The 20,583-nt window shown below is 39.2% G+C and overlaps 1 protein-coding gene across 2 annotated transcripts in view; it reads right to left on the bottom strand.

The window, feature by feature from the left end:
• SH2D4B (SH2 domain containing 4B) overlaps positions 1-12,200 on the bottom strand; it is a 56,645-nt gene extending 44,445 nt beyond the window's left edge. For both annotated transcript variants that reach the window (XM_066554963.1, XM_066554964.1), the window contains exon 1: positions 12,017-12,200. In XM_066554963.1, coding sequence (XP_066411060.1) covers positions 12,017-12,200 — 184 coding nt within the window. The remainder of the gene's footprint in view (positions 1-12,016) is intronic.
• Between the last annotated feature and the right edge of the window lie 8,383 nt (positions 12,201-20,583).

Genomic DNA, 20,583 nt, shown 5'->3' with positions numbered 1-20,583 from the left:
AAGAGCACCACAAAAGGCCTGAGACCTCTTTACAAAATAGACTGCATTTGGTGAGCCATCAAGTACAAGAACCAACTGTAGGACTACAAAGGACACTAGATTAGATCCTACCTGAATCCATTTTAATAGTTATTTAGATTACCTGACTTCGTGTGGTTTGGTCTTTTCCTTCTGCTTTTATAAATACAACTGTCAAATATTATAAGCATTTTGGAGATTCATAATAAGGAATTTGTAGAAACACCTCTTATGCATCAATTTTTATGTTTAATTTCTTGCAAATTTCTTGCAAAATTGTCCTCCACAAAAGGAAATTCTGCAATAAAGACCATTGCCAAATTAACACTGCATTTATTTCAAAGAATTCAGACTACAAGGCCTTAAAGGGTCAGCAGTTTGCGTCATTCCCTGTATATTACGGTCCCCTAGATTTCAACCTCTCACACAAACATTGATATGAGAAAATTGTGCATCACAAAAGGAAACTTCTAAATCTTTATCTTCTAAAAGAAATCTTGTCTCATTTGAAAACATGGTGAAATGGACAGAGTACCATTTTCCTAAGGATTTTTTTTCCAGTGTTCCCATAAGAGTTAAAAGAAACCCATCCTATTTGAACAGGCAGGCTTCGCTTCCACTTTTCCTCCATCTCTCTCTAGCACCATCAGCTTAGCTACTCTCACCTTCAGCTACCACTTGTTCTGTGTGAGGACATATCCATTTAACCGGATTAAGTTTCCCAATGCACAATCAATGAAGTGTTTCTGACATCCCAGGCTGAAGGCAGAAAACTGCAGGAGGCAGCGGAGTGGGGCTGTTGACAGCAGCAATGTCAGCACCAGCCCACACTCACAAGTGTTGACAATCCAGACTGAAGGCAATGAATGGATCAGATCTCACCACGAAAGCTGATATTCTATATCAAATTTGAAAATGTAATTTATACGAATCCCCAGCCTAATGGTACTAACTTCAAAGAGGGGTGGAAATTTAAGCTAATAGCGTTTTCCTTCAATAACTCTCAAAAGCATTTGCTTTTTCACAGTCTATCAGATTATGTCTCAGGTTGTAACTGTGAATGTATTTCATTGTGGTTCTTATTCTGTACATTGTGTTCCTGTCAACACAACATTTATTTTGAACTTGTATTTTTTGGATACATCATTAGAATACCATCTGCTGAGACCTGACTGGCCATATCACTACTTGCCTGCAAGGTTTTCTCCTACTACAGTTCCTAGTAAAGTACCTTGAGGAGTATGGAATGAGTACTCCCAGGAACACTAATTCCATAAAACCAAAGGCAGGTTTTGTTTTAAAAGCACAACATGTCTTCTTTCTTGTGAGGAATCTGAATATCCTAGTTTCTCTCCTTTATTTAGTACATTAAAGAAAATGTTACAAACAACACCCGTTCCATTAATTGATCTGTACCATAACTGGTGGATACAAAATACTAGTCCAGTTCTGAGACAATTTCACTATTTCTATTCATTTATGAGCTTACCAGAGGGAACCAGGAATGAAAAAAAAAAAATATAACTTTTCAGGTAAGCAGACAAATTTTATCTTTGCTTCTCTCAAGGTTTTCTGTGCCAAAGGGTTATTAATGTGTTTCTCAGAGGCACAACTAACCCATTGCAACCCAGCCCAATAAAACAAATAGCTGATTTGTCGATGTGTCTTGAGAAATTGTTCTTTCTTCTTTTAAAACAATGGATCTTTTTTATAAAGTTCTAGCCAGTAGATGAATAAACTCCTTTGAAACCATCAGTATTGTTGGTTCAGCACTATACACATACTACTGTATATGCATAAAGTACATGTTCAAATACAGTCAAAGCTGAAAGATTTGTGTATTAAACAATGTGGCAATTTTAACCTTCAGCATTAAACAGATAGCCCCTCATATATATATATAGTTTTTAAATTATTCGGCTTGAGCACAGATGCCTTAATTCAGATTTTTCTCTAGAAGAAAAGAAAGCCTTTTCACATCCAACGACTGAATTTACTTCAAGAAATGACTCCCATGCAAACCTTCCTTAAACCTCTGCTCCTATAAAGCTGCAGCTGGGCTTTACTGTACAATCTGATCATAAAACTCAGATTCTTAACAAATAATAACATCAAAAATGAGTGTGCAGGAAAAAAAAAGAACACCTCAGAGAGAAAATCCGGCACTGTGAAAGCAGAATTTCTGCCATACAAAAAGCCTCTGCGGCCTGCAGAATCACATTCACAGTGAGAGAGTCAGCTTTCCTAGGCTAATGATATTTTAAACTGCAGAACCTATGGCAAGATCAAGAAAGTCCAGAAAATTATTTCCCCTAGTACTTTTAGGAAACTGGTGTTGTCTGCTTTGCAAGCAGAGAATTACTACTATTTAGGGCTGATTATTACAAAATAATTCCTGCTTTAAAATGCCTGTCAAGTATTAAATTTTTTCTGCAAAATAAGATGTTTTGTTAATACACTACTTCCAAATGAAAGAGAAAAACATACAAAAAAAGAAAAATTCAGCTAAATGTAAAAGGAAGAGACAAGTCCTGACTAAACAAATTTGAAATGTAGATAAGAAGGAGGCAAGAGAGCCTCATGTTTACTGGTCAGCAGTAGGCTTCTGAGCCCAGTCACAAAGCCTAATGCAGAGTCAAGAAACAAAAATTAAAACTCTTGAGCCCCAGTCTTGTGCCTTGACCACAAAAGTACTTTGTTCTTCTTGGAGAGACTGTGACAGGCTGCAAATAATAACCTTAAGGAAGCAGTGGACATCAAAGTTAGTCTGGATTGGACAGTAGAAGTGGAAGTACTTTAGAAACAAGCAATGCTTTATTAGGAAAACCTACTGAATAATTTACTAGGTCTTTGCCATCCCTACTCTCCCACCATTTTTCACCTAAAACAACTTTGTAGCCCCAAAAGAAGACAACATGTTCTTTTCACCTGAAGCTCATCCATGAATTAGTAACTCACATGGAGTGCCTCTAAATCTACACCCATAGTGCTTTGAGGCCAGTAAACTGGCTTCTGGCTCCTTACTCCAGACAAATGCCAGGTCAGAAAATGCAAAACCAGGTCTCTCAAATTTGCAGCACAAAGGGATCACAGCAAAAACTTTCTCGGAGACCTAAAGCCAGAACAATAGCAACTCAATTTGTACATATAAATGCATACAATCAAAAATAAGACCAAATCATGTTTTCTATTTGTCTGTTATTTGCACAGCCAATTCTGTAACAGCAATGAAAGTTTAAAACAATGCCCTAGAGAGCAATTGGAAACTCGAGCTCTCACCTATAAGAACAACGAGGCTCTGCCAGCAGCACTCCTGATCCCACCCACAGAGTGCTGGAGTGCTATCAGAGCTGAGCCATGGGGCACCACAGGCTGCTCTGGCTTCTGAGCTGCCCCAGGGCCAGCAGGGCATTGTCACCTTGTCAGTGCCATGACATTGCCAGGGAGCACCAACACTGCCTGGATACCTGGGGACAGAGACAAGCACCAGGACAGGGAAGCCCAGCTCAGGCACACTGGGTTCCAACCATATCAGCTCAGACCTCCACGCTGTATCTGAGTCATGGAACAAACACAGACACACTCCATACACAGCTCTGGAGACCAGAGCTCCACACTGCCTCTGCCAGCTGGAACAGAGGAGCTGACCACTCACTGGGTGTAGGAGTTTCATGGGTTCTTGGCCTCCTTTTTTACATCTCTAAATAAAAGTGCTTTGGAAATAATGGCAATTAGAGCAAATAGAATACTACTGGAGTCAGCTTCCTTTCTCCAAGCTTGGTCACCATTGCTTTAACAGTTAGAGAATCCCCAGCAGCCCCCATTTGTGTCCATCCCCAGTGTTTACACAGGAGCTATTCCAAGGGGCTAGAGGCCTGATTTGGTGCCAGGATTTGGTGCCAGGATTTCCATCACCCAGCCTGCCTGCTTAGTCCAGTAAAATGACAGAGAGCACCAAGCACCCTCCTGCCTCTCTGTGGTAGGAAACACCACAGGGCATAAATTCAGAAAATTTTGTGATCACTGATTTATACTCTCACAACCACAGGACAGCATTCAAATTCTGCTGAATGTTGTACTAAAGAATCTGCTATTTCCATGAACAGCCTTGTTTCTCTGGGCTTCCCACCATAATTCTCCTGCTTGGAAGCTACAAATCTCTGCAATAGCAATTGACTGTCCTCCCTCAGCCGCTGGGAAGCTTTGCAGTCACACAAGTATCTTTTGACTCTCTACAGAAAACATCTCTATTCTTTATTCTCTCTGGGCTAGAAAAAACTCCTGAAATTTCTTAGGCATTTGAAACAGGCTGCATGTGCATTAAAAGCTGATCAGCCTGATCTACTTTTGCCATGGAGAGCTAAACCATAGCTCATGGAGTTTGCTGTGTTTGTAGGGTTTTTGTTCTTCTGCAATTCAAATATCTGGTATACTCTGGTCTAAGCACAATGTCCTTTACTTGAGATTTCTTGGCTTTCCAAGCAAATTATTTTTTATGGCTTCTTTCAAGTAGAGGCTTGAATTTTGCTAGTCTGCAGGGTAGATGAGGTTCCATTCACAGTTTCATTTAGCTAGAGGACATGTGTTAGAAGCTCATTGATTAGGATGAAAATGAGGATGTGAGCTTTAGACTGTTCTCAATTCCTTGAGCTTAGCCAATATAAGTATTGAATTATGTTTCTTTTCTTTTTTTTACTAACACACAAACAGAATTTCACTTCTTTCTAAGGAGAAAACCTAGGAAATTACTGTGAATGTTTTTGAGAGACTATTCAAAGGACAGAATGCGCTTCTCAAAACAATAACTGCTGTAAATCCATTAAAATATACAGAGAAGAACTAGATGGTAATGAGGAAAGTAATGAAAATAACATCATCCCACAATAAACTGAAGATCTACAATTAATTTGTGCTCTGCCTGTGCTAATTCTATGCTAGGGAGCATAGAATTTCTCTCTTCCCAAAACACCTTCAAAAAACCCCTTCATTTCAATTCTTAGAAGAATGGGGGGAAATTCTGCCCCTGACATTTCAATTTACACACCTTTGAATTTCAATACTGTGTTATGTGCCTTTCCATTGAGGGGAGGATTTGCAAAGGCAGAAAGAAATTCAGCTGATGACATTAATATATCAATGAGGGTTTCAGGATTTCAGCATTGCTGAAAAATCAGCCTTTTATGGCTCTCCAGCTGCTTCCTGATCATATAACAAACTCAATCTTCTGTTTATGGAATTACAGCCTGTTACCATGGAAATAATTATGCTGCAATAAACCCCTGCAGCATCAAATAAAGGAAGAGTGACTGAAGAGAGCAAATATTAAGGGAGGAAGCATTTACTCACATAGGACTCTGGTAATTAACAAATGTAGCAGGGATTCTGTACACAACACTCGAAGGTAAGTGGGTTTGCATGAGGACATGGTAGGTATATATGTAACACACACACAGGGGTTTGCATGTTAAAAACCAAAAAGAAGAAGAAAAAAGAGACACAGAAATAAAATACCATTTAAGCTGCATCTGCCCAGTATGTTCCAAACAACTTTGTGTCTCCCTGGCCAAGGCACACTGTTACATGTAACAATTTTGGCCCAATTTTGGGGCCAAAATTGTTACCCAGGAGGTAACATTCAAAACTCTTTCTTTAAAGACATTTTTCTAACTCCTTGTACAATCTTGTCTGTCCATTTAATGGCTGACCCTCTCACTGTAAACAACATAAAAATATAGGTAAGCATCAGAGGAAAACTGAAGGTTTTAAAATCATTCCCATGAGTATTGCTCATTTGAGATTTCTTTTCTTCATTAAAAAATTTCAAGAACATAGCACCATATTTTCTGATTCTTCATCCAAACTGAATCTTGTAAAGTGTAAAAGCTATATAGAAGGTTTAGTTTCTCTCACAGACCTATCACAAAGCTTCCAGGTTTTCCCTTTGAGAATAAAATAAAACCAAGTCTGCATGGCAGCTTCATGGTCTGATGGAAACTCAAAGCAGGAGGATAAGGGTTCTGTGTCACAGAATGAACAGGGAGCTATGGATCATTTTCTGTACCAGGCTCTCCTGATTAATGCAGCGTGCCAGGTTTGCACTCACCCCTTTGTCAGGCACACAGGACCATGGAAGCAGGGAGAACTATACCCTGCAGTGAGGCTTTTTGGCACCACAGCAAACAAGTGGACTCAAAGGTTATTGAACTGCCATCAGTGTCTGGCTAAATCCACTGCTGACTTGAACACATTGAGTTTTCCTGTACCTTCCAAATCCTGCTCTCAAAACCTGGTTCCTTTGTCCTTGAATGTTTTAGTCATTTATGTAAAAAAATGGCAGAATCAGCAAGAAAATATTGAATTAGCTTGGGCATATCCTATTCTCCCCTTGGCCACAATTCTGCCCTCTTTCCATATCAAGTATTCATGAGTTTGCAGACAGTCACCACCTCATATCATTACTGAGGCACGGTATGTGGGAGAAAGTCCAACACTGCTGCGTCCAGACAGGCAGAGGAACACGACACTGCAGAGAAACACAGCAATGCCTTCCATGCCAGAGGCTCACTAAGCCAGCAGCCTCTCTCAGAGAATGCCTGATGTCAGATGTCTCAGGGAACAGGAGCACTGAGGATTGCATGTCTACAGGAGAAGGCCTCAGGTAGGCAGCAATATTCTGTTGTCACTTTTCTGCAAAACAGAGAAATCAGCTGCAGGACAAGACAGAAAATGGAAAAGCACAGACTTATTGCTGATCATAGGACATGAGTGAAGTCCCTCTGGATTTGTTCCATCTGGTGCACACCTAGGTCATCCAGCAGCTAGAGGTCTCTTGATAGCCCCAGGTTCAGAGAACTGAGTTCAGAAGCTGTTCTCTAACCCTACCTCGGCACTCAGCCACACCAGGCACAGGCCCTGAGCAGCTCAGTTCTGGCCTAAGGTACAGAGCATAACAAAGCTGCAGCCTATCTCAAGCTGCTCTACATTGTGAGTGTTACATTAAAACTTGTCCAATGACTTCAAATTAGGTGGCTCAGTACCCTAACAAAAATGGTTTTAATGTTCTTGCTCCTGTTCTCTTGTTACCTTTCCATCTATATCTGAATTGGAAACAAAGGACAGGACTGTTCAGAATTCAAGATCACATAATGCCAGTAATTTCAGAAATACTGAGGTCTGATGTCCCTGGTTAGATCCATATCCAGTGATACAGAGAAAGAGACACTGAACACTGACAGGAGCTTGTCTCCACAGGAGATAAAATCTTAGCTAAGTATTTCCAGGGTCTGTAGAGGCCTGAGCATAAATAAGGAATACATTTCCAAGTTCAAAGTCAGAAAAATGTCACTGCATGTCCACCCACTGAAACACATGCTCACTCACTGGCCTTCCTCTGACACTGATGTATTCTCCAGCCATCCCCTTGGTATATTTGAGATACTTGCTTGCAAACAGCATCATCTATTCTCTAATGACCTTTCTAACACAAATGTCATTTAGATAGATAAATTATTTTCTAGCCATGCTGTGATAAGCCTACCCTATTTTCTCCTAGCTTCTCTTGTTAAGGACAGGTAAATAAGAGCATTTACAAATAGCTCCCATCTGAGCACCACAAGCTGCAGTTCACAATGAATAAATGGCAGAAATAACTGCAGCAGGCCAGCATTGTCTCCCCTCCCACATGACTGTCCTTCAGCTACCTAATGCTCAATAGTTTTTGAGATCTCATTTTGGGAATGCTGACAGTTCTGGATACTGCATCAGTGTCAAAACCGAAATTGGCAGGGCCCTCCACTTCCTCCCAGCTCAGCTGTAGTGGCTAAAGAGCTCCTGCCTAATCACACAAATATGTTTCTGTGCAAATTGCAAAGCTGCCTGTCAGTCAAATCTCAGAATATCCCAAAGGATCTTGAAATTTTGAGGAGAATTCTCTCAGTGATTTTAGCACAGTAGGAACAAGCAAACTGTTTAATTACAATGAAGATATGTTCCTGAAACATCTGCCCAGGAACAATTTGTAAGTGAATTGAAGGTGGACCTCCTAGAATTCAGCTCACCTGTGATGCTATTCCAGCACCAGCCAGCAGTCATTATTCAATTAAAACTACAAAAGGTTTCCTATACTTTGAATAAGCTCACTAAATGCTGTCATTTTGGTGGGACCCATATAATGCCCAAATTCTACTAATAATTTTAGGCAAGGTACAAAAAGCAAAAAAAAAAAAAATGGGAACAATTTATTCAGTATAGGAATAAATATAAAGGAAATACTTCATTCTGAAGTGATGTTTATGCATTGCTTCCCTTTAGACATCAATCTGTGTTTTTTAATTGGCAAAGAAATTAAAACCATTGAATAATCTGAACACATTTCATTCACCCTCAAAGTGAAATAATTCCTTCAACACTGACTCATTCTGATACTAATTTCAATTTTAATTTTTCCTCAAGACACAAGGAACCAAACAATCCAAATAAAGAAGCAAGCACCATTTAGCATTACATTTTGCAGGTGACTAATATTTTTTTAGAAATTAGGAATAAGACTACTTAGATGGGTGCACTATTTGGCTTGCTAAACACTCTCAACAACTTAACATCTTTTTTCATGGTTTGGACTTGTTTTCTAAATGGCAAATTTCATAGTACTGAATAGGACATTTATGGACAACCTGCATTCAGTGGCACTGCTTTAAAAATGCAGATTTGGGGCCTTTGTTAGTTAGTTTCCAAACAATTAAGAATGATCATGTTAATGAGCATTCCTTAAGTCTGAGGATGATTTTAACTCTATCACAAGGCCTTTCTGACCTGCAAATGCCAATCCTTTTGCCCCCAGCTCTGCACTAGTGGTTTCAGTAAGACAGCACACTTAAAACACAAGAACACTTCATCCTTAAGTCACCATAGGAAATCAAAATTGAACTCACAATCACTGCTTTGTTTTGAAAAATGTAATCCTTTTTCTGTGCTGCTGGGTGCACACATCCCACTGTAGCTAAGCTCCTGAATCCATGGGGAATTGCAGCAGCTGGGGTATAGAACTCTAGATCAAGCAGAAGGCACTTTTCAGAGCATTTTAATTAGAGAAGTGCCCATTAACAGCTTTTGTTCAATCTCATCATATCCATCCCAAAGAGATGGGAAGAAGTTTTCATATGTGGCTATTCAAACATTGAGGAAAGCAGAAGGATTTGAAAGGCAGTGCTATAAAGATAATTCCAGTTAAATTAGTATAAAATTATTTTATATAAATGCTATGTTGTATTCTCAAACAACATCCATGTTTTCAGAAACTCAGCACAACATTAGCAATATTGAAGTCTCACATCTATTCCACTCTTTCAGGCTACAAAGATATCTACAAACTCAGAGCAACTCTTGGCCTAAAAAAAGTAGCAAGAACATAAAACATGTCATGCAGCAGAGTCAAAACCAAACCTACAGGTGAGAAAACTCTTATCCCTCAGTTTCAAGGGAATAAAGAACATGTAATTGGGGTAGCTTTGCATTTCTTGGTAGCCACTAATTTAAAACAGGAATAAAACCACTCTACAGTCTACACTGTGTAGCATGGAAAGAAGGTCTGGAAATTCACTTATATATTAAGGGCAACTTAAAATTAAGCAGCGTCAAGGTCCAAAAAATGCTGATGTCAATTGTCTTCAAGGAAAAAAATATCTTAAGATAAAAAAAATATTATTGTCATCTACTCTGACCCCTTGAGTCTATAGGCAAGACTAGTGCACAGTAATTACTATTTTATATCCATAATTTGCAGTTGGCTTTTTCATCTTTTTTGTTTTAAACAAGAAACCATCTTCACTGAGAGACCATTTAACATCACATTGTGGAGCTGTGCAGTAGAAATCAGTTACAAGTATCTGTACATTTAATGATCAGCACACCTGAAAGGAGTTATATTTTCCAACTCTGGTGCACATCAGTTCATGAAAGTAAAAAAATATTTCCAGCAGAACCAGATGTCTGACTTGCAAATCTGATTCCAATAGTTCTTCACTACAGTTCTGAAGAAAGTAGAAATTTCCTAACAGTGGGTAAAAGTCAAACCTAAGCAATACCTTTAATTGGCAATTTAAGAAGGTAAAATGGAAATGGGTTTTTCTGAAATTTAACTCAATGCCTATTTGTGACTACCTTTGTCAGAGCAAATATAATCTATAGGGTACTCTGCTGCTCTCCTTTCTCCTATTACTTACTAATCAGAAAATTACTTACCCAGAAAATGGTCTCCTGTAGTAGGAAGCTGAAGGTTTAATGTATAATTTATATATGGAAATGTAGGTGTCAACACTGACAATTCATCAGATAAATATTTTTTGCAGTTAGAGTTTTCTCTATCTGTCTCCCTCAAAGAATGAGTATGATACAGATTATCTCAATGATGTGATGTTTTGGTATGTGGAGCTGAACTGCATTTTTAATTTTTTCTCAGCTACAAATCAATCAAAATGAACAAGGCTTTTGTGCTGTATGAGAGAAGCTGTTCTGATGCCATCCTTCTCAAGAGGGCCATTCGCAGTGAGAGCACTAACGTGAAAAAACTAAAAATTTAACAGAATGACGTTTTCCAACATCCACCTTGCCATCTCTGAGGGTCATTTTCAACTCTTCTATGGCCAGCTAGGGTGTTCTGGTCATTCCCCCCTCATTTTAAGGCTACTGTTGTAACTTAGTCCAGTCATTCCATGCAGGTCTGTGCTTAAAGTGAGTCTTGGAAAATCGTTTTGCTTTGAAGCACTTTTTCTAATAATAGTCTTGGAATTGATAACTATCTAAGGGGCACTTTGTAAGGTTCAGAAGCTCTAGATATTTCAAGTCTGAGAACTGAATCCAGCAATGTCTCTGTATTGAGGTGTTTCTACCATGGGTGTCTTCAAACAAGCAACATTTGAAATGGGATTGCAGTCTCATAACCATTATAGAGCTTTCTCAAAATCAGCTACCAGAAGTTATAAGAAACTTTGAATATTCAAGCTTTACTAGATTTAAAGATATGATAAGATCTTTGGCAGGGAAATGAGTGGTTTACATATCTCTGTGACATCTCCTTGTTGAGTGAGGAATCACTGCAGTTACATTTCCAAGATGAAAAGGTTTTCTATGTTACACCAGCCTAACAGCTTCATCTTATGAATGGAGGAAAGAGCTGGAAAGGCACTAACTCAGAGAAAAGAGCAAGAAATTAAGTATTTCTGTTTACTTGAAACCACTTGGACCCAAGGCCAAAGTTGGAAAAGACATTTGAAGAAGTTATTTTCTGATGTTTCTTCCATCACTGCCCTATTTGCTTTTCAAGTCAACACACACATTCAGCATTCATAGCAGCCTCTGGGTGGAGCTCCATATTTTAACTACATATTGCATGCAAACACATTTCTGGATTCTTCTCTTTGGTTTTGGTTGTTGGCTTGCCACACTATTGTCCTATTCCCTAAACAATCTCTTGGAGACTATTTACCAATGCAGTTGGAAATTTAGTCTCATATAGTATGGCTCTTTTGGTGTTACATTTATTCACAAAGAGCCTTTCATAGCAAGCTCAAATTCATAAAATTATTTCTTCTACAGCCAGATGGAAATATTTAAGGCCAAGTCATGAAACTGCAACAGCATAGGCTTTTGTCTGACCTAGAATGAGGATGTCAGGTGACAAAAAAAAAAAAGCCTTAGGAGTAGAGGAGAAACTTGGTCATGATACATCAGTTACCACCGACAACATCAGCAGTGACTCCCGACTGAAACAGGCACTTCAAAAGAATTCCCCTTACTCAATCACTAAGATAGTCCCAAAACAAAGGACTAGCCTGGAGATACAAGGAGCAGGAACATGTTGCTTTTCCAGTCCCTGTCATTTTGCCCATGGGGACAGCTGGCACTCAGCCTCGCAATCTCTTCCAGATGCCTGCAGCACCACAGCCAGTTGCAAGCCCACCATCCCCAGCTCTGAAGCATAGAAGGGGGTCAGAAATCTTACTCTGGTTGCGCCTTGCTGTCTTTCTCAGCACAGCCTCCTCCATTCGGGCTTTTTCTTCCCTTTCCCTCCAGCGCCTCAGCTGCTCTTCTCTCATCTTGTAGAATAAGATCTGCTTCTGCTCTTCGTTCAGCTCTGCCAGGAGCTCAGGGTCAATATACATATCACGCAAAATTTGCTGCAGCATGATGACTCCAAAAAAATAAAAATAAAAAAGATAAGGAAAAACAAAAGAGAGAGAAACCTGCTTCCAATTATACCCACTACAGTGACAAAAGCCCACTGATGGCACTCCAGAAAGCAAACTGCAGCAAAGGAGCTCTCCCACACCTGCCTGCCCAGGAGAGGCTTGATTCCTGCTCTGGCCCTTTTTGTGCAGGCATATTCTGCTCCTTGTCTTGACAGGGACAAAGTTCTTTTCTTATCTCATCCTCCAAATGTAGGGACAGGTGTCAAGTGAATGTGAGAAAAATGAACAGAAAAGGCTAGGGAAAAAACATAAAATGAAAAGGCTGGGAAAAAAGTAAAAGGCACTTGAGTGCTCCTGACTGCAAGCCGGTAAAAATAAGGGATTCTTGATTGAACCCAGCAGCTTTGCTCCCTTGAGCAGTAGGAAATTCAACATAGAGAGTCTCAGAGTTTCAGGTCAAGCAGTTCCCTTCAGCAGCAGTATACTCCCAAGGGCGTGAGCGTTGCCCAGGGGTTTAAAGTGATGTCATGGTTAAAGGTATCACCTACACCCACAATATCCATGTCACTTTGGGAATTGATCTCCCCTGATAAGAGAGGAGTTTGCATATTATTTCTCAGTCTAGCCTGTTAACTAGTCTCAACAGAGTAAGGCATGTTAGAGGTCATAGTTACCTGGTGTTGACAAATACTGTCATGCAGTAAATTGACTAAAATGCTTTGAAAATTAAAAGCAGATGTTACAAAAGCCACAAGAATCTTTTTATCACTTTATAAATAAATCAATATGAATTAAACAAGACTAAGTTCTCAGCAATTCACGCAGGCTATGCAAGCCCTGATGTTAATTCACTTTCCACTTGGTGACTGGAGAAAGTTACTGCTGCTCTAATGCTGCTCTTCCAGGAGATTATAGTCTTTACTATGTAGCAGTTTTATCAAAAACAGCAAAAATAATATTTCAGCACTAGGGACAACAGCCACTTAATTATGTAAAAACCCAAACCAAACTAAAGCAAACACACTAAAAAACAAACCCTCTGGATTCAGGAGCCTATTTTCACTGGGCAGGGGCTCAGCTCCTCTGGGGAGTGAGGGAACTCTATGGGAGGGGGCTGGATTGTGAGACAAACCAAAGTGTGGCCACTCAGAGGCACAACAACACACAGATCACACCAGCAGGCTGAACCACATCCCACTGCTTGATTTTTACACAAGAAGGAAGAGAAAGACCAGGCCCATATTTCCTCATGAGAAACCTGCTTTATAGATAAGGAGCTATCAAAGCCCTGTATGACTTCCAAGACCTCATATTCGAAAACATTTTGCTAATGCACCTATATGTCCTTCTTTTGAGGAATATAAAATACTATTGCCCTAATTTAGATGGAAAATCAAACTGATGTAAACCAAAATTCTGATGAAGATATTTTATCACCTGGAAACACAATGCCAAAGATGCTGGAATGATGCTTTCAGCTGAAACAGGATTTTAGAACCCATCATGTATGGGCTGTAGCAAGTGTAATCCACATGCTACTCTGCCATTCAGGATTGGTCTTATGTTCACATTTTGTCTCCTACAACAAAATGCTTTTATTATTACTATTATTTTTTAAGAAATACAGCTTGGCAAGAAAAAACCTAGAGTAAGAAAGATTTTGTTATGCTCTTCTATTTTACTTAGTCAGGTATAGAAAGGGGAGACCCTGAGGGGGTTGGCTCTTATTTCTCTGCTTCTATTCAATTATATTAGAGCTGTGCCTCCACATTTTGGCACTAATTGAAAAAGACTCACCCTTGCAAATGCTTCAGGGCAAGCAGTTTCACTGTTTTACTCATTTGTCATCATTCTTTATCTTATTTTGCTTGACTTCACAGACCAGAAATTAAATCCTGATCAGAAGCTATCACGGTGCAGAGAACAAACTCTTCATCATGGATTATGTGTATTTGAGCATGACAAGTAGCACCATCTCTGAGCAGCATTCAGCTGCAGAAGCAGCTCAGGATGGAGATACAAGACACAAGACAGAATGCAAACAAATATTCGGGCAACTACTCATAATGTTCAATGAGCAACCACACAAGAAAAACAGCAAGAGCAAATAGATGGAATGACACTTCACAAACAACCCATTGCCTGAAGATTATTCAACAAAAATGTTTGAGGATGGTAACCAAATGATCAAGTGGAAATCATCTGTGTGAGAATTTTTTTTTTCTTTAACAAAGTAAAAGGTCACATGTGGAAGAGTTATCATCTAATCACAGCAGCCAATCCAATCAATTTCCTTGTTGTAGATTCTCTTTGGGATGCAGCAATCCCAAAATAAAAAACTGGAAATACAGAGGAGAAGAAAGATAAAGAAACATCCCACTTGATATAAGCCAACATCCAACAGAAGTAGAAACAAACATCATAAATTTTGCCATTAATTTTTAACCTATTATACACTGATTCTCATTGCAGTTCATGTTTCCACAAATATTCCAAATATATAGATGGAATTATCACAAAAAAATTCTCATGATCTCTCCTGACTTCTCAGAAAATTAAGCAAATCTATGAAATCCAAAATAACCTTGAAGAAACACCAAACCTACTATAATCTTGCTATTTCTAGGAGTAGCTCATATTTTGTAAAGTGATGAGCTTTGCATCTCTAACCAATGTAGAGTCAGAAAACTCAGGAATAGGAAATAACTCAGGCAAAACAAAAAAATAAAATTTTATTGCAAAATAATTATTCTCTCTCCCCTTCCTGTCCCAGGTCAAATTAATATATAGATAAATTAAAGACTGAGAAGAGCAGTGAAATTTGTATTAAGGATGCCTGCTTCCTGATTTTGGCCATCCATCATCTTTCCACCCTTCTGAGAAGTATTTTGAATAGTTTAGGGGGACAATGAACTCTCCCATTGTTTTTCCACCTTGTTTGACCCTAGTTCCATAGTCCAAGCTAAAATCATTACAGAAACATTACAACTCAACAGCCTAGGCACAAAATAAAAATGGCTATTAATGGAGTTCTTTGTTGGCAGTTATAACCTTACAATAATTGCCACAAAATTTGATGCTCTAATTAGTAGCAGTCTCCGCAAGAAGCCCAGAGGTGTTTAAAATTTAAGCTTGGAGTTTCCTTTAGTCTTAAATGGCATCTTCTGGGACTAGACACATTCTGCCCTACCTCTGGTGTAGCATCTGGCTAAGCACTCCTCAATGCTGACACTAGAATCATCTGCTGGGGGAAGGGAAGGGAGGGAGAGGAAAAGGTACAGAAAAACATTTTCATTTCATTTTTTAAGGGGAAGTCCTTTATTGACTAAGGGCTGCAAATCTCTTCATCCATTTTCCTCTGAGCATGTGTGTTGCAGACATCTTTTCATTAAAATCCTTTTCTTAGGATTTTTTCTTCCTTAGAAACTGAGAGGCTCGAGGAACAAAATGTAAACAGTGATTATCTGCTGCTGTGGAATGCAACAGGTGGATCTGTGACTGGCCTCATGTGGATGTTTGGATTTAGTGACCAGTCACGGCAGAGATGGCTCTCGCTCTCTGTCCCAGCCAGCTGCTTTTGTTATCATTCTTTTCTATTCTATTCTTAGCTTAGCTAGCCTTCTCAGATGAAACCTTTCCTTCTATTTCTTTTAGTACAGTTATAATGTAATATATATATCATAAAATAATAAATCAAGCCTTCTGAAACATGGAGTCAACATTCTCATCTCTTCCCTCATCCGAGAACCCCTGTGAACACTGTCACACATGTGCACCTTCCATTCCCTGAACTGAACAGCTCACTGGCAATGCTGATTATTACTGAGCCAGGAGGGCAGCATTTGTGTTTTATGACACAGCCATATAATCTACTCTAGTCATATAATTTACATTAAAATATTGTGCTATAACCTACACATTACAGGGGAAGAGAGGGCTGTAATGCATCTCTCTCCTTAAAGATTTATATGATTAAGAAAATATTAATAAAAAAAATTCTTAATAGGATTAAGAAAAAAAAACCCAGTAAAGAAAAAATTATTAAGAAAAAACCCAGCAAAGAAAAAAATGTGGCAATCATGTTTTTCAGACTCTGAACTCCATGGTCTTAATCAATTTCTTGTGGTTTGTGTCTTAATATTTTTCATTTTTTAAGAGGAAGGAGCATGCAGTATCTTAATTTTTCAAGTCCTGCTGTGTCAGCATCAAAAGAAGAACGGTAGAACCTGGAGCCGAATGGTGCAGGAGGGAGCTGACCATGTAAAGGGGAAAGGTAAAATTAACATTTGGTTGAGGTCTCCAAAACCCTACAAATCTGTCACTACAAAAGCAAATGTGCTTTGGCATTCCCCACGAACTAGCCTTATGTCTGATTTGAAGCTGCTATTAATTAAAAGCTAGAAAAAAACAAAAACCAATTGAGAACCATCTCTTCCCCACCTCCTCTATCACAGATGGGCACAACAAAACCTGCCTGATTTTACTCCGTTTCCATAGTCAAGTCTGTGGCTCCCTCTAAGGGCTGAAATGTGTTTCTCAGCAGCACAATCTGCAGCTGAGTCAGAATGATTGTTTCCCTGAAGCTGCTATTCCATTACAAAGCACCACATAAAGCAAAAATGAGGGTATGTTTTTCCAGACCTTCCTTTTCAATAGAGCTGTAACATCAGTAAATCAGACTGCAGCGTGTTTTGGAACATGGGCAGGCTTTGCATGCTCATCATCCTCTCTGTACTCATTAAAGATTGCTATTTCTGCAAGGCACTGTGTTAACGACAAAGAAAAGGAAAATTAAAAAAACTAAGATATGCATAGCAAAATAAGAATTAAATAGATAGATTAAAACCACATCTTAATGAAATGAAATGCAGCAAGAGAGCTACAAACCAATCCACGAGAAAATACATCTTATACTGTCAGTCTTACAGCTGCAAGTGAAACAATGCTAACTGGGCATTTTAATAGTGCAATGAAGATTTACAGTGGCAGGAGTCTCATCAGATAGATGGGTTTTGTCTTGGTTTTATTTTAATTCAAATCTGTTATTCCTCAGTTCCACACAGAAATCAGACAATCACAGTTATAGAGAGAACCTACAGTAGGGAAAGCAAAGGGATGGGCACTAACCCAGGGAAAGCAGTATTTGCAGTCCAGGGCTGCAGAGAGCAGAGCCATCTGTCATTACTCCGGTCTCCCAAGGTTAGTTTTGTACTCTGCAACACTACCTGCCCTTCAGAAGAAGTCCCATCAGTGATTATTTTTGCCTGGCACCGTGGCAATCCTACCCAGCACGATTACTTTAGGGCTAACCCTTTGTGTTCCGTGCCACAGCTGTCACACACACAATTACACGGGGGCCTGTGATGCCTTCAAGGTTCAGCACAATTTATTAGGGATTTGGGGACCTAAGTGGAAAGGACAGCCCTTTGATTTTTCTTCAATTTTATAATAGATATTCCAAATTCTGAACTGCATTACAAAGGTCTGACAAGTATGTAGAACAATATATACTTTATGTTTATTGCTACTAATACACTAACAATAGCAAGACACAACAAAGAGCTGACAAGTCCCATCATAATTTTTTAAATGGAGAATAAAGCATCCACTATTAAAATAATTCAGAACGATAGTGATTAAAGTAAACCAAACAGAAAAAAAAGCCAAGGTTCCTTGGCAGAGTTGATCTGAGAAAACATGGTAAAAAGGGTACAACCAGTGTTCCCTAAGCCAGCCACTGAAGAGAGAGACTTTGCAGAGGAAGGGCAGAAGATGATGACAGAACACTCCCACACACTGCAGTTAACTAGAACAGAGTTCTTGGTACTTCACCATCCTCTCCCTGGGATTGTGCTGTCTGATTCAATTGGAGTGTATTTCATTGACAAAACAGTAATCAAGCTCTTCAGGTTGGGCTCTCAGCTACAAACGGGGTATACTTGGTTGGCAGGCAGCAGGCTCAACCTGGGAAGCAATTACAGCTCACCAAGTGTCTGCAGGATCTAACCTTGTCAGATTAAAAGGCACACTGCTAACAGCCTCCAAAAACTTCCTTTGTTCAAAACAATATGCAGAATGCACTGCCTCCTGCTCTATTTACACTTCCTTGCTCACATCAGGACATTATATTGCACTGTATGGAACACAGCCTGTGCTTACACTGCACACTGCAGGCCAGCTTTGTGCTGGCTAAGTACAAAACACATCAGCCCATCTGTTTCTCAGCAGAAGTCTCCAATGGAGACTGAAGGAGGCCATCCGTGACCCTTCAAAGCAGAAATGGTTTCCTTTCAACCCTGGAGTGATAGGCTTTTCTTAAGGGTCTATACACCTTTTCTTTTTATTGATTTACCTTTATCTGATCTTTATAATGATCTGTTAACCAAGGAGGAAACTCTAAGTGCAGACAGCTGCCTGAAGAATATTGCTGTGGTCTGCTCTTCTTTCCCTGCCCCTCAGCACACACCTTTCCAGACCCAGCTGTCTGCATAGCAACAACACACTTATCTTCAAGCAGGAATTCAGCATTCTCCTCCATATGAATTACTTGATTTGTGTATCCACAAAGCCCATAGAGACCTTTGAATTCCATGACCTAATTGCTACATGAAATTATTCCAGCATTTGGTATGTTTTCAGTGAACTTCATTACAATGAGCTACCCAAGAGATATCATGCTCTGCATTATGCAAGTTTCTCCTCTCAAATATATATTAACTAATGAAAATGCTCAGTAAGTTCACTTTTTTCCATCTCACCATAAGTGCATCAGAACATATCGTGTAAGAGCTAATTTTCTTTAATATACACCCTGGTACCATTCAGCTGCATTTTACATAATGCAGCAGTTGTAGCATATCAACTTCACATCATATCAGACACTTCATTATGGCAGCTGAATTGATTGCTTGTGCAATTGAAGGGCACCAATAGGAAAAGTTTTAATCATTTAAGTGATTCATCAGCTTTATATACAAAATATCTTGCTTTAGTGGCACCATGCAAGTGACTTACTGTCAGGCCATAGCATTTTAAGCTACTTCTTATTCTTGTCATCTTTGCAGTACAGTCCTACAGATTTACAAAAGGCAGAGCATAAACTGAATGTTGACTGTAAAGGATTTCTTTTGACTATCAGGCTCCTGTTTGCAAGACCTAATAAAAATCCAGCTAGACAAAAGTAGTTTTGATTCTGATGGGAGTTTTTGTGGGTCTGTTTTTGTTCTGTTGTTCTTTTTTTTAATTGTAACATTTCACTCACCATAAGAAGCCAGCCTTTTCTTTGTTTTCAAGGGTCAGATGGAAAAATCCACAAACATTTATATTGTTCTATATATTGTTCTATTATATTGTTCTTTTATTTTCAGCTTCACTTGCTGCCCCTCTCCTAAGGTAGCAAAACCTCTGCTGCAAAAAAGTGCCTAACTTGCTGCTGCAGATCACATTCAGCACTTTCCATGTCCTGACACTGAGGTGCTGTTCAAAAGTTTAAAAAGCAGCACCTAAAGGATTTTGAAAATCCTTCCCTTTTACTTGAAGTCTTATTAAGAGCTTCTCCACTGCTGTCATATACCATAGAACAAAGAGTAGCTCAGGACATTCCTGAAACTTACTTGATTTTTTTTTTTAACTTAAATCATCTTCACAGTTTCAAACCACAAAACCTGGATTAAGCCTACTGGCTCATTTTCACAATACAAGCCTGCATAGCTTTGGCATTCATGTCTGTGCTCTATTCACCTGACAGAAAACACCATTTTCAAAGCTATTTGCAAAATTATGACAGATCCAAGTTTCACAATAGGAATATGTCCCTATCAATCCCTTATGGCAGACTTATGAAGTAAGAGCAGCTCTATTTCATTCTCTCTGCCCTTGTCATATCCTCAGTCATGAGAGTCACCTCCTGATTCTTTTCCAACAGTACCATGCACTGCACTTCTCCGGGCTTTTATTTTCTAAGTTTCTTCTTTTTATATTTCTATGTTGCTTCCTGCACTAAGCCTTTGCCCACTATCAGCAGCTCCTGCCTGAGAAGGATGACCAGCTCAAGCAATTTTATCCCTGCTCCACTCATTGCAACAGAGGACTGCAGTGTTTTCATGGCATCCCAACTTTTCCCTCTCCCAACAGGAAGATGAGCCCCTCTACAATCCCTGAGACCCAAATATGCAGAGGTAATAAACTCCATTATATTAAATATATTGTACAGTATGACCACAAAATGACTAAATATAAATATTTATGACTAAATACTCAGAGCTGATTGAGGAATTTCTTCCTACAGAAACTCTTGCTTTGCTGTAACTGACACTGTACCATGCAAGCTAGTTCATGCAAAGAGACATTACATGAGCTGGGTAAATATTCTAGCCCCTCC

The sequence above is a fragment of the Molothrus aeneus genome, chromosome 8 (genome assembly GCF_037042795.1).
Source record: "Molothrus aeneus isolate 106 chromosome 8, BPBGC_Maene_1.0, whole genome shotgun sequence".
Taxonomy (NCBI): domain Eukaryota; kingdom Metazoa; phylum Chordata; class Aves; order Passeriformes; family Icteridae; genus Molothrus; species Molothrus aeneus.
Note: the sequence above shows the minus strand (reverse complement) of the source record. Positions and strands in the feature narration are given on the sequence as shown.